Source organism: Semicossyphus pulcher, unplaced genomic scaffold, assembly GCF_022749685.1.
Source record: "Semicossyphus pulcher isolate SPU_LCO1_2020_fin unplaced genomic scaffold, fSemPul1.0.p SCAF_13, whole genome shotgun sequence".
Taxonomy (NCBI): Eukaryota; Metazoa; Chordata; class Actinopteri; order Labriformes; family Labridae; genus Semicossyphus; species Semicossyphus pulcher.
Window position 1 is genome coordinate 9,338,555 of NW_027211637.1, and position 14,207 is coordinate 9,352,761.

Below are 14,207 nucleotides of genomic sequence, written 5' to 3' on the forward strand. Positions count from 1 at the left end.
CGCCTCACACTCACAAACACAAACACGTACTCAGTCCCTTGAGGATTTCACAGGCATTTTCCGTAATTGTGGCGGCCTAAGATGCCTGGTTTTCGTGACAGTTTTAAAAAAAAGTTGCAATGCAAGTTGCGATGTTTTGAGGCTTTTTTTCTCTGTGTAACACACAACACATCTACTGTGAGCAACTGAGACAAACACTCCAATAAAGCCATGAATTTGATAAGCGAATTGTTTTTTTATCTGACATCACTCCCAGTCACTTTCTGTGACCAAATGGGGAACACAGCCTCTGATTGGTCAATCAATTCAACAAAAGGCATCAGGAAGTAGTGAAGTGGACTGCTAAATTTCAGCTCAGAAACATGGATAAATCATCATAAGAAGAGAACTGTATAGATTCTCTGTAAAGACTCGAAGCCCGCGGATCAGCTGTCTGCTTTACAGCAAAGAAAAGTACATCTGTAGCATGCAGCATTCCAAACTTATTTAAGAAACGGTAAAAGACATTTCAACATTTCAGACTTAGTGGGATTAATATATTGAACATCAGAGAAGAGAGTGGGGAAAAAGGATGTCAAATTTGTATGAAAAGTTGCGACTATTGGCCAAAATTGCAAGGCAACTGAATTTGCATGAAGTCACAGGAACATCCCAACTTCCTGGAGGGACTGACATACTGGATGAGCATCTGAACCCAGTTCCTCTTTTATGTCATTCAGTGACAGAGCTCCAGCTGTTGATGTGACCAGTGGCGGAGGCCTGTCTGATTTGATTTGTTTTACTGTGCATGTAAGATGTAATGTGTCACATGATGCGTGTCTGTACTCACGCAGCTGGTCAAAGTGTGTCTGTAGGCCGTCTGGTCCTGGGACTGAGCACACCATGCGAGCCTTCTGGAAGGTACTCCACTTATTCACTAAACTCCTCTGGCCTCCGATGTCATTCTACACCAAAAGCAATTAAAATATTAGTCTCTTATCTTTCTCTCTTAAAAGTAAAAATACAACCATTTATAGTAATTACAGATATGCAAAAAAAGATGTCCACGCTTTTTTTTGTCTCTACAAATCTTCTGTGAAATTCCCTGGATTTCTTGCTACGATGTAAAAGCTAATGGGAACTAAAAGAGGAGTGTAAATGATAAATGTAAGTCATTGTAAGTCATTATGATAGCTTAAACTATTGCATTTCACAGCTGAGATAAATAAATAGAGCTGGAATTAACATTTACTGATTAATATCCAGTTATTTTGATGATTAATCGATCAGTTGTTCGGTTTCTAAGACATTCGCCAAAGATTCCAAAACGTTGACCATTCAATTTACTATAATTTATTATTGGTAGAAGTAACAATTTTTGCAATGGAGAATCTTAAATCATGAAATTTGTGGAATTTTTTTCCTGAAAATGGACATGAAACATGTGAAATCCATTATCCAAAAGATTGCTGATTATTTTTTAATCCGTTGAACAACTGATTAATCGTGCCTACATTTAAAGGCAACATATTAATGCAAAAGATGCATGTTTAAACATATCCACATCATGGTGACAAACATAAGCAGTCCCCTATACCCAGACTGGTGTGAAAGGAGTATGTGTAGGACATCCAATCACACATGTTTTTTTTGTGTAAACACACACATCAGCAGACGCAGGCACACACACTGCGCACAGCACGTACTTACTCTACCTGTTCAGGCAAACACATGTTTACGTAAACTACATGCAGAGCAGCTCTGATATGAGCACACAAACACACAGACCTGGTGTCTATCTTTCCCCTCACAAACACTCTCCATACCTTGCACACACGCGCCACTCTGGAGTAGAGCACCTTCCCAGCAGCCCCCTCTGCCTCCTGAGCGCGCTCGGTGAAGAACACATAGACCTTATCATCTTCTGGGTTATCAGTTTCAGACAGCGGCGCTACCCGCACAAACTGGGCATCTGCAGCGAGACAGAAAGACAGGTAAATTATAAAATCATCTGCAACGCGATCCACCTATGCTGATATGAATGTTGTATGCATGTAAGAGTGTACAGAAAGCGATGGAGATACAGCAAAGGGATGATGGATGTTCATTTTAGTTTACAAACAGCAGAAAGAGTCAACATGTATCTAGTTGGTGTCAGCTGCAGACATCGAAACTCTGGCCTGATAAAACACCAACTGGACGTGCAGGAGATGGTTTTAGTGATGTTGATTTAGACGTTAAGCTTTTTTCAGAACATTCAGTTTACAGAACAAGAAACTAGGACAGAGATGTTAGAAATAGATGCAGAAAAGCCTAGATTGTACTGAAGGAGTTGTCTTGATGATAATATATCAACTAGCAAAATAATATATCAACTAGAAAAAACTGAACTGTTAGCAGTTAGCATTGTGCTGCATGTTTGGGTTCTAACCACCCAAATGAAAACAAATACTGGGTAGCTTACTAACTTTATGCCATGCCTTTTTTATTTATGGATGAAAGTGAAACACCTCAGACATCTTGCAGTACTCAAACTCGGTACATATGCATTGACTTCCAGGCACCCTCTCGATCAGCTGATTGGGGTTGGCTGGTTTTACCCAGAATCCGATTGAAGACTAAGGGCATTCAGGCTTTTGCAGTCTGGGCGGCCAAACTCTGGAATGACCTACCAGTTTGCCAAATCTGTCTCTGCTTTTAAATCTCTTCTTATAACATTCTTTTTTAATAAGGCTTTTATTTCTGTGTGCATTTTTCTGTTTTTCTTTTAATGTATTGTAATTCTAAATTTTATTTTATTTTTTATTTAGAGATCAGTTTCAGGAGGAAGGAGCTTTTTACTTCTTTTTTTTATTCATATTTTTGCGCTTACCCTGCAGCCAGGTGGAGTCGTACTGCTCGGTGCGGATGACGTGACGATTGCCGAGACTGCGGAAGAAAGCGGAGTCCCGACTCATGAAGTCTGAAGTGATTCCAGCATACAGCTCCCCATCTACATAGAATAAAGAAGGTTCAAATGTTCTTTGGTAAGACAGAATGTATGATGATCTGAATTTTAGTTAGGAAACATACTGTCACAATGGTTCATGCTAAGATATCTGTTTAATGGCGTGACTTCCAAGAAAAACCAAGGATACTAATTGTTGCAGAAAAAGTCACACTCTTACTGACGTTGTAAAAGTTTCTTACTGATCATAACCAAGTCAAGTTCTGCAACAATGTTTTTGTTTTGTTGTTTGATTGATTCATTTGGCTTTTTCTCTGATAAAAACTGGTCATCCACACCTCATTAAATACTTTGAAAACTTCAAATTAATTACCAACAACAGCGGAGGCTGTTTTCTGGAGCGGGTCGTAGGGACATTTCCCCTTCCCACACTCTGTCTGGCTGTAGGAGAGAGTCTGGTGCTCCGACTGGCAAAGAAAAACAGAGACAGAGTTCACTCAGAGACAGGGAGAAAATCAGCTTGACAGAAGAAGAGAGAAAAGAGACAACAAGTTGTTTGGGAGGACTCTTTTTGTCATTTAAATCAATGGTTTGGCTGTGACTCTCTTATTCATTCTTTAATTTATAAGTAATTGTATTGGTCTGCTAATTCTGTTAAATAGGCAGAAAGACTTCTTTAGCCTGCTGAACTAGCCTGCCATACACACACACACACACACATGCACTTGCACACACTCACAGATTGAGCGGATAATTGAGGGTAATCGGGCTAAGTGGAGGGATTTCAAAATGTGTGAAGTCCAGTCTTAAACCAGTCAGCACCACCAGCTCCTCTAAGCACCACGTCTGAACCTCTCTGATCTCACACGGCCTTTCATGGGATTAGCTGTTCCCTGACACACACACACACACACACACTCACACACACTCGACACACTAGGGAAAGGCATGCATTCAACCTCAAAAATGTGAATGCTGGAATGCACAGACCTGCATGCACATAAATCACACAGTCTGTGATCCAACACTCACGATACTCGCATAGGTTTTAACCTCACATTTCCACAACACATGCACATGCACATGCATGCACACAGCTCCACGGACACCCGCAACTGGGGTAATTTAAAACCATTAACCTATTTCTGACAAAATGATAACCCACATGTGTCTACATCGTGAGAAATGACCAACAAATTACCACAGTGTGGAATAAAGGAGACACACTCAGGCTCTAAAATTACATTTACATTACCTTTGACATAAAAATGTCAAATAAAAAAATCGACAGTGTCCGGTGGCCCCCAGAGAGCAGCCTCAATGACAAATGGTACATTGTATATATCACAGACAGGTGGCACAGGTACTGGCACAGGTAGATATATGGGCATAGGGGCAGACACCACACATATGATATTTAAGCTGCTGATAGGCCTGTGTATAGGGGCTGAGACTGGGAGTCAGAACACACACACACAGGATGGTGGGTGGCGGGAAAACAAAATGTGTTCTGCAGATCCCATATGTGGCATAACCATTGCACCTGCTGTATCTGCATGAACATGCTTTTTGTTGTCTGATTCTGTTATAACATCTGTATTTTTCACCGTGTATGAATGTGTTAACATGGTGCTTTCACAGGTTCAGTAATGATTAAGAGACACGATGCTGTTATTCTGTGTGAAGGCATGTGTGACAGGAAGTGTGTTTTTGCAGTAATACCTGTTGGAAGACGCTGGTGGCTATGAAAGCACACCGAGGGTTGAAGGCCCCAGTGCCACAAAGGTACAGGTGAGTCTGATTGAAAGGCTGCAGGACTCGCAGGAAGTTGGCACACTCCAACTGGGAAGAGAAAGACATACATGTACACACACACACGAAAAGACAGAGAGAGAACACAATATGATACATTTTAAATTGGGGCTATTTTACATAATTGGTTGAATTTCTATCACTGTGTAAAAGACTGGACAAAAACAACTAAGGCAGTGAAGTTGAATTCTATTTAAATAAGATCACAAAAAATATGACCTGCATTTTTCTCATTATGTTCTGTTGTGCAATTGAAAAACAGGCTAGTTAAATGTGCTCAAGCTGTGAGAGTTTTTACACACACAGTGCATGAAGCTCTCCATCTGCACCGAGCTCGAAAGCGAGATAAGCGTCTTCATATTTCGGATTCGTGTGTTGCTTGATGAGCATCTAGTTCACCTGAATCTTGATGTCCAGGCCAGAATCAAAGCTCTGGTGTTTGTTTATTGTTCCCAAACGAATCAGATTCATTCAGCTTTAGTTCCGCTCTAGATTGTAATCATGCAACTGTCTTGTTTTATTCTGGCACAACTCTTTAGACATATTCTTGTATAGTAGTGAAACATTGTAGCAGACAGCGAAGACAGGATGAAAACAGCTGATATGACCCGACCTGTAAGCCACTGATCCATATCTGTGTAGGGGTTAACAGTTCCTTTCCCGTGTGACTTTAAAACCGATTACCTGCCTTCATGGTAGGACACAGTAGTCACTTTGCTTTGCTTATGCAATGTTAATGTGTGTATCTCTTCCTGTTTGTAAGTGTGTGTCGACTCACCTCTGGATCCTTCCCAGCCATGAGACATTCTTGGACACGGTCTGGACTGGCCGGCCAGTAAAGCTACAGCAAGTGAGAGAGATAAAGAAAAGGAAAAGGAAGAGAAAGAGATTTAAAAACAGTTTTTATTGCTCACTCTTAAGTAGATATAAAAGGCTTTTGGCACTGACAGGTGCTTTATGAGGATGTGAGGCAGAGAGAGTCAGCAAACACTGATTAAACTAGATGAGCAATGGCAGGAGGAGAAGAGGGCGGTTTAATATGTCTTGTGAGGGAGTTTCAAGGAGGAGAAAATGAAAACCAACTGGCAGCACCGCAGTGTTTTGTTTATGAGCCAAGCTGTCAGAGCAACATGGTGGCGAAATGACTAATTAATCTACAGTTTGACAGTGACTACACAGTCTGTGGCTACAGTGCACAATAATGCAACTATTGTCATGACCTGTAGCACACCTATTGTTACACTGGAATTGTAGACAATATATAATCATTGTTTTTGCGAGTACACCAGTAGCAGCAGTCAACTTCTTCTGGGTGTTAATCCTTGTTAGACACATTTACAAGACTTATTTAAAATCTAGGGACCAACCCGACTGAAACAAGGCTCCTTTTGCTCCCCTCACTTGGTTATGTAAACCAAATAGTTTTTTTCTTTACCACAAGTTTCAAGTCTGTCTGATTCAAATTATGTTTCGATTGGTTCTGACAGGACCTGAAATTTTTTTGTTTTTGTGTCTTTGAAGTTAAAACATTCTGGCCGGAAAGCAAAAATGTCGGCTAATTTGTTTTGGTTGGACTGTTGGCCCACACAGACACATAAATGCCTCTTGTGTTTGTCTGACATCAGCCAGCCCACAGGCACATTAGCTACACTTTTTATTTTAATTTGATTTATACTATATGTCCACTCTTTGTCATGTGCATCACTGTCAAATAAGAAAATCAAAAAACAGCCTTCCAAACTTTTTCCAACCGCTGTAATGCAGAGAGGAGACATGCAATGGAAGCTGTCAAACTTAACAAGTAAAACTGAGGCTGTTCCAACTATGGCTCAGGGGCAGACATGTAGACGTTAAGAGACTTAAGTCTTTTGTGAAGGCATGAGACAGTGTTTATCCACTTTTTAAAAACTGTCTGAATAACTCTGTCTGAATTAAACCCACATGCGGTGTCAGAATCAGGTCGGATTTGCTTCCCGCAAGTTCACTTTCGGTTAAAAGTTTTTTTAAGGATTAGTTCATCCTGACTTTAGGTAAGATAATGACCCATTAAGAGATTTTTTTCTAATCAGAAAAAAGGATGACTTCACCAGACGACTATTATCTTGAAATCTGACTCACCTGATGGAATTAAAGTAATCAAAACAGCATGCACCCTGCATTTGTTGTCTAAATCATATTAAACTGTTCTGTTTGTGTTTACGCAAACGTAATCAGTGTATGATAAAAACACAAATGGGAATCATTCCACTGCTTTCATGTTAAGCCAAAAATCGAGGGAAAAATGGAGGCATAGAAGTCCAGAGAGATGGAGACAAGCTGAGAGAGAGGTGAGGAATTTTGTCAAATAGCAGCTTCATGACGAATCTAACTACTTTCCAAGTCAGCCATTCCCTCAGAGACCAGGACTGAGCAGCACAGATTGAACTGATACGATACATGATCCAGAAAATGCAAAAACTTAACTTTTGTTTAAAAAAGGGGTGTCAACATATCAGAAGATTTAGGCCCTAACAGAAGACTCTTTTCTTGCTACTGTTTTTCCAGTTAACAAGCTGCTTTAGTCTGGAATATGTGAGACAAACTATTCGAAAGTGATTAATGACAAATGATGGTGCCTTCAGGAAACTATTTCCTCCCGATGTCCAGTAATGGTTCCCCGATGCAGTCATCCCCACAGAGCTGAGACGATCAGATTAGATTAGAGACCACGTTCCCCCTTATCTCCTTATACCACACACTGACAGGAACACGGACCACCCCTAAAGGATCCTCACCAGGTAAAGACTTTGGTTAATGGAAATGTTCCCCTCTGAGAAGAGCATGCTGGTTGTCAGTTTATCTAATACACAAGAATGTGGGTTTAAGCTCAATATAGAAAGCACTGACAAATAAAAACTGACGTTAAGAAATGATAGGGTTGTGTCCTTTGTTAGAGAATAAGAGTGCAGAAAGGGAAAGAAAGAAAATAGAAACAAAAGAGGTTGTGAGAATGAGCGCAGGACAAGTTACAACAAAAAGCCACAACACACACTCATCCTCTCGGTGACCCTGTGTGTAATGTGGGCTGCCAGCTGTAGACTCACACAGAAGGAATGCCTTTAGGGCTTTTTTGGCCCGATCAAAGAAAAATGCAGCTGAAGGCAATAGATCACGTTCGGTCTCTGAACTGCGATGGACTGGTGGAACTGGTTACGTGTCCATCTTTCTGTGCCAAAGGCAGTTTAACAAATGGCACATACTGTAAACATAAGTATGTGTCACTAAGAAGTAGGAATAGCTTGCCGGCTGCACTGATAAGAAGCTCTGGATGTCAGTGAAGAAAATGGCACAGTGAGTGGTTTTAACACCACAGGGGAAAAACTGCACACGAGCTGGAGCAGTATAAACAGACTATAAATACTGTATGTACAAATATATAAGTTTACAGCCAGCACAGAGATGAGTTATGAGTAGACTTTGACTATCTATCTCCTTTTGTTGGCTGGCTGCCGGGCTGAGTGGGTGGCTGGCGAGCTTGACTGCTGTCTGTCTGTTGTACTGGCTGTTTGTCTGCTTGCCTACCTATTTGTCTCTCTGATAGCAGGCGTGTCCGTCTGACACATGAGGGTATTGATTTAATCCAGCAGGGAGTTATGAAAAGGCAGCCCTGTCGCTGGCCTTGCTGTGAACTTGAGACTGTCTGGAAAACCATCAACGTGTCTGTCTGGCTGTCTCTGCGCTGGATACATGTCCCTGTGCTACTAAAATGTTTCTATCATTTGTGTGAACCATTGCAGGAATTTGGTTCAAAGCAGCATAAATGTTAGCGGAGCCTCATTAGGATTAGTAACATATGTTGGGCGGGAACTTGACCAGATGAATCAGGAGCAGGAAGAGCTGACAGTATGCGTCCTGCCTCAGGGTTTTAAGCTGCATTTTATCAATGCCATGTGAAAATCCTGGTATTTAAATTAGACGACAGAAAATGAAAAATTATATTTACAGGCTGCCATTAATAGGCGTGTAGACGTGATCAGTCCCGGCCTTTGTTTATAACATCCAAATTTAGATTTCTAAAAGGAAAATACTTTTTAAACGCTGCTGAACAGAGGGTATTGTGCAGTGAGCATGTTAGTGCTGGAAGTTGGAATGAGGGAAATGTGCAGAAAATATTTCGATAATTCGGAAGGTAACAGGTGGCATTTTGAAGATAGCAAAGTTAGTGGCTACAGAAGAAAAAGGAGAAATGTAAAGATTAGACAGTGGATGATACTGTAGTATATAATAAGTATATAATAATATAATAAAGAACTAAAGCACTGTGTTGCTGCATAGAAAATGGAACAGTTTACAAAGGTTCAAATGAGGGCAGACTGTCAAAGGGGATATTATTCAGAGGGGTGTGACTTTCCTAAATCGTCCTATCAAAGCTCAGTTATCTGAATCTGCTGCCATTTGCCTGTTGCGTGTGTGAATTTAATATGAATCTCCATGCATGTTAATGCTTGTGTCATACCTTGCTTTGGGATGGTATGTGAATGCATGTATGTGTGTCCTCCAGTTCTAACCTTGCGTGGGTTCTGTGTTATATCATCCAGACTAGTAGACAGCAGGTTATCTTTCATGGCCACATAAAGACGCCTCCGGTCTTCGTCGGGCAGCAGGGAGTGCAGGTCTCCCGCCACTAGGGGCAGCGTCAGCAGGCGGCCATTCTGGATCAACTCTGCAAAGAAGGGAAGAGAGATTGACTTACAGCACAATCAGTTTTGAATATGCGCAAGGGAATCTGGAGGAATGATAGAAGAAATGAACACAAACTTGGCAAGTTGGGGTGAGAACACTACAAGAAAACCACTAAGCTGGTTCTACTTTTCACACCACAGAAGTCTGAGAGGTCAGCGTGCTGCAGTGAGCTCTTTGTTTTTTCAAATGATTTAGCAAAGTAATTTGCTAAATCAAAATGACAAGCTGTTGTTTTAGAGGGAGCTATGCGAGCCAGGCTAAATTAGTCCAGTCTTTATGCTAACTTAAAAGTCAGCTAATCTACTCCTGGCTCAAGCTCTAGTTTGGAGTTGAGTGAGTGGAGTTGTAATTTCGCCAAGGCACATTCATTTTACACACATACATAAGTGTAATGAACAACAATACATATAAAATAAGTGCATATAAAATACACATAACACATAAGGCCTGCTATGAAGCTTATTCTTTATACACCAGCCAAACAATCAGATAAACAGCCATATTGGACAAATTTTCCCACACTTCTAGTATCTATCACACACAACAACTGTTAGTTGTTTGTCTTGCAGCTTCATTCCTCTTGTCACATTGGTCACTTAGGTCGCACAAAAGAAACAGTAATGTATCTGTGGTGAAAAAACAAACACAGAAACGCAACATGCAGATAGACTCTACCTGAACTATCTCCAGACTGATGGATGATAACAAACGATTCTGATAAGAATAACAGGCCTGCTGATTAAATGTTTTTTAAACTGTTGCAACCTTGTAAACTATGAGAACTATGAGAAAACTGCATGTAGGTCTGTTTTTTGTTAACATTCAGATCTTAACTGCCAAGTGTTCTTCAGTGGATTGGACTTGGCATTGGCTCACAAAGCTGAAAGCATAAACATATAGGCTTTAAAGCAGCACCAGGCATGGCTTCACACGTTGGCAGCTCTAAATAGCAGCGCGAGGCAGAAAGATCTTAAATAACATGTTTGAACTTCAAAACCAAGAACATTTGGCCTATGATGTTGATAAAAGTGCACATACCATACTCGAGTTTTGCAACCTGGCATTTCTGGTATACCTGTGTATCGAGTGAAACGAAAGTGACGAGAGCTGTAAGGAGATTTAAGTTCTAAGCCTCTGGGATCATTTTTAGCTTTTAATTAACATAAATTGGAGCCCAGTCCTACTTTAAGCACACAGTACGGTTCACTGAGGGGGAGATTTAAAAGAGATATTAATGATTTATCATCCATCACTTTGGCAGCAAACTGAGCTTACTTTAACTAAAGGGGATATCATGTATAGTTTGGGATTGTAAAGTAGTGGGTGCATTCCTTTACAGAGTTGGATAACCACTCTCAAACACACAGTGTGTTTCTGAGTCTGTCAAACAACTTTCATAAGGCTCAACAGGAAATGTAAACCTACTCTCAAAAGCTATGCAGTTGTTTTGGGTAGATGTTCGACTGACATTCGTGTTGATGTTTCCTTCTATCTATCTGTCTACAACAGATTTCATTGCAATCTGATAAAGTTAAAACTTGTTGAACTTCTTCTGGACTTACAGATTTGTCGCTGTCAGCTCTGTCATGTTGAGTCACTCTCAAATTTGACTTCACAACTACAGATATATTATTAAGAGACCACTCCAAATGTTCCTAAAATCAGCTTCTCTCTCTTCATGTCATGGCCGGCACAACCCAGATCAGAACCCCATTGAAAACCTCCTGAATGTGATCAAGAGGAAGTGGCCTAACGTCAGCCAACAGCAATGTGAAAGTCTTCCAAGATGCATGAAAGCTGTAATTAAAAATCAGGTTTTTCCACCAAATATTGATTTCTGAACTCTTCTTGAGTTAAAACATTTGTACTCTGTTGTTTAAACATGAACATGAACTTGTTTTTAGGGATGTACCGATGCAATGGCTGAACATCGGACTCGACAGACATTGGCCCATCAGGCACATAAGGTGGCATGCGCCGATGTATTTATTATTTAACTGCTTTAATTGTGCAGTAATTAATTGTAACATAAAAGTATTTATGTTTTCAGAAAGACTTTTGTTAGACTATGTAAGCACTGAAAAATGTTTGTACTATGACCAGGTGATTCTAAAACAGGCAGTTATCTTTTGATAAAAGATTTTTTTATGTGGAAGAAGTTTAAAGTTTAGAAAATAAAAAATATTTTTTTTATATTATTAAAGTTTTTCCTAATCCCTTATCCAGATGAGTTATAATTACTGTTCTTTTCAATCGGTGCATCCCTTCTTGTTTAATTTGCATTATTAGAGGTCTGAAAAACATATTTTTTGCATAATTTGGTTATCTTAATGTCATTGTCTGCAAATATACGACCTAAATAAGAATATTTTATTTGGATGTAGGGAGAAATGTTGTATACAATAAAACAATATTTAATTTAACAGAAACACAAACCTATAAATAAATAATAAATAAAGAACTTTTCTGTAGTTGTCTCTGTAATTGAACACTATCCTACCGTAAGACTAAGATAAAAGTTACAAAGCACAGAGATTAAACTTCTTCTTACATAAACTCTGGTTTGCCCACCTCACTTACCCATCAAAGCATACATGTGTTTGCAGAAATATCACCATGTCAGCCACTTTTCAGATTTTGCCCAAACAGCCATCTCCAAACACATGGTAATTATTTACACTACAGCTCACTGGAGCAGATGTGAGGAAGAGAGTGATGACTTACTCATAATACTGCTGCATCTGTTCTTTATATACTACACATCATGTTAGTTGGCATGTGGGTTTTTTACCAAAAAGCGAAAAGAAAAATGTGGTTTGACAAACATTAAGACAAGATGAGGACATTTAGAGAAGAATAGGATGTTTTGAGGATTGAACACTGAGAGGAAGAGAAGGAAAATACAAAAGATGCGAGATAAATGGACACAACGAGAAGCAGGACACTGTTGGATTCAGGAGAATCGATCTGAGAGACTGAGAAAGTAACGAGACACTGTGAAGAACCACAAAATGAAGAAAGACTGGATCTAGAACACAAGACTAGATGAGGAGATCGCATTCCACTTAAGTGAGAGAAAAGGCAAATTCATGGTGAACGTACTTGTATGCTTTTGTTTGTGTTAAATCTTCCAAGATAACTGTGTTGCTTTGTTTTGTGATGAGAATGTGAAATGAGCAAACTGCAGTAAACACCTCCACAATAAACGTTTTGGAGCTGCATGTTGTATATGAAAGCCAAAAGTTCCTCCTCTTTGCTGAGCTGGCTGAACATTACAGAATGAACAAAGGGCGAATCGTTTGCACCCTGCTGCAGAATACTGACATGAATATGAAAGTGGTGAGGCAGTTGTAATTGTCCAAAGATCCTGGTTGAAAAGAAGCTGTATGAAAACCCCTCTCTGTCTAAATGGATGCGTACGCCTCCTGCACCTTCCCATCTTGGCCCTGGAGATGAGGCAGAAAAGCCAATTCAAATGTGTGTCACTGCAGGAATGTCAAAATATATTGTTTTATTCAATAAAAGAGGAATTAGGTGAGACAACAATGGTTTTAAAGTTTCACTCACAAACGCTGCTGTGCTTTTTAACTGAATTATTTATATTGTAGAGCAGGTTCAGGCTGGGCCACATACAGAGGCTTGAGCTAGGATTACAACAATTCAGCCCAAAGGTGCAGTGAACCAAACCCATGTAGAAATCCACCAAAATCCTTCACCTGAATTTGTGTTAGAGTGACTTTAATCTGGTTGCCATAGTAATGGATTACGTCCGACAACTGAGCACATGTCAATCTCTGATAGGGCTGCACGATATATCGTTTAACAATCGCAATTGCGATGTGCGCATGTGCAATAGTCACAGCGCAGGACGTGAGATATTGAAGCAAATTTAAAAATACGCCAAGCTGCTACTTTTTTGTTGCTCGATGCAATACAAAAACTCACCAGCTTCTTGTATTTAATGACTAATTACTGAACAAGCATGAAAACTCACGTCTCCTGCATTCTGTCAGGACACACAACCTTACGCCGTGTGTGAGATGATCGAGGCTCCGTTACTCGAGGTGGCTTGTAAGAGAGAGTATTCCCGTTATCAGCGGCACCTCGTCCCGGTGCTGGTTAACGCTGTGGCTACATAAACAGACAGTTCACGGGGCGGATGTGCCACAGAGTATTTAGCGACTACACACACAGCGTGAGGTTGTGTGTGCCGACAGGAAGTATGAGATGTGAGTTTTAGTTTCCGAAAGTTACCGTCACCGAGCCGATCACGTTGATTAAACATACATTTGAACAGCGTTACAAATGGTTGATGACATACTGTATAAATAACACAACTGCAATCCACAAGTCTATTTGTATTTATTTTATCAATTATATATCTAATATTTAATAAACATGTCGATCCATTTGAACTGTCTCTACTTTCTCTGGACTTTCAGCTCCACCCAGTAATATGAATTATTGCTCTAGTAATTAAAGATGGCAGCCAGCAGTGAACCCCTGGTAAACCCCAGCCTGCATGTGAAGTCACAGGTGGATTCACGTGTTTTGTAGCCCACGGTTCACGCTGAGACAGATCAAACACTAGGCAAACATTAAAGTTAATCATGCATCACGAAAATTTATCGGAACATGAATCAGATTTGTCTGGACCGTCGCCAAATTCATCAAAATGTCTAACATGGTGGGACGACAGGTTTCCACAACTCTGCCCAATTAACCCGCAGCTTGCTGTGAGGCCATG

General features: G+C 40.2%; 1 protein-coding gene across 2 annotated transcripts in view; it reads right to left on the reverse strand.

The window, feature by feature from the left end:
* The window catches only part of sema3h (sema domain, immunoglobulin domain (Ig), short basic domain, secreted, (semaphorin) 3H), a 62,337-nt gene that overhangs the window by 28,952 nt on the left and 19,178 nt on the right, over positions 1-14,207 (reverse strand). For both annotated transcript variants that reach the window (XM_069659404.1, XM_069659402.1), the window contains exons 2-8: positions 9,286-9,440; positions 5,517-5,579; positions 4,649-4,768; positions 3,300-3,393; positions 2,852-2,971; positions 1,806-1,951; positions 830-944 (exon numbers count right to left, since the gene is read on the reverse strand). In XM_069659404.1, coding sequence (XP_069515505.1) covers positions 830-944; positions 1,806-1,951; positions 2,852-2,971; positions 3,300-3,393; positions 4,649-4,768; positions 5,517-5,579; positions 9,286-9,440 — 813 coding nt within the window. The remainder of the gene's footprint in view (positions 1-829; positions 945-1,805; positions 1,952-2,851; positions 2,972-3,299; positions 3,394-4,648; positions 4,769-5,516; positions 5,580-9,285; positions 9,441-14,207) is intronic.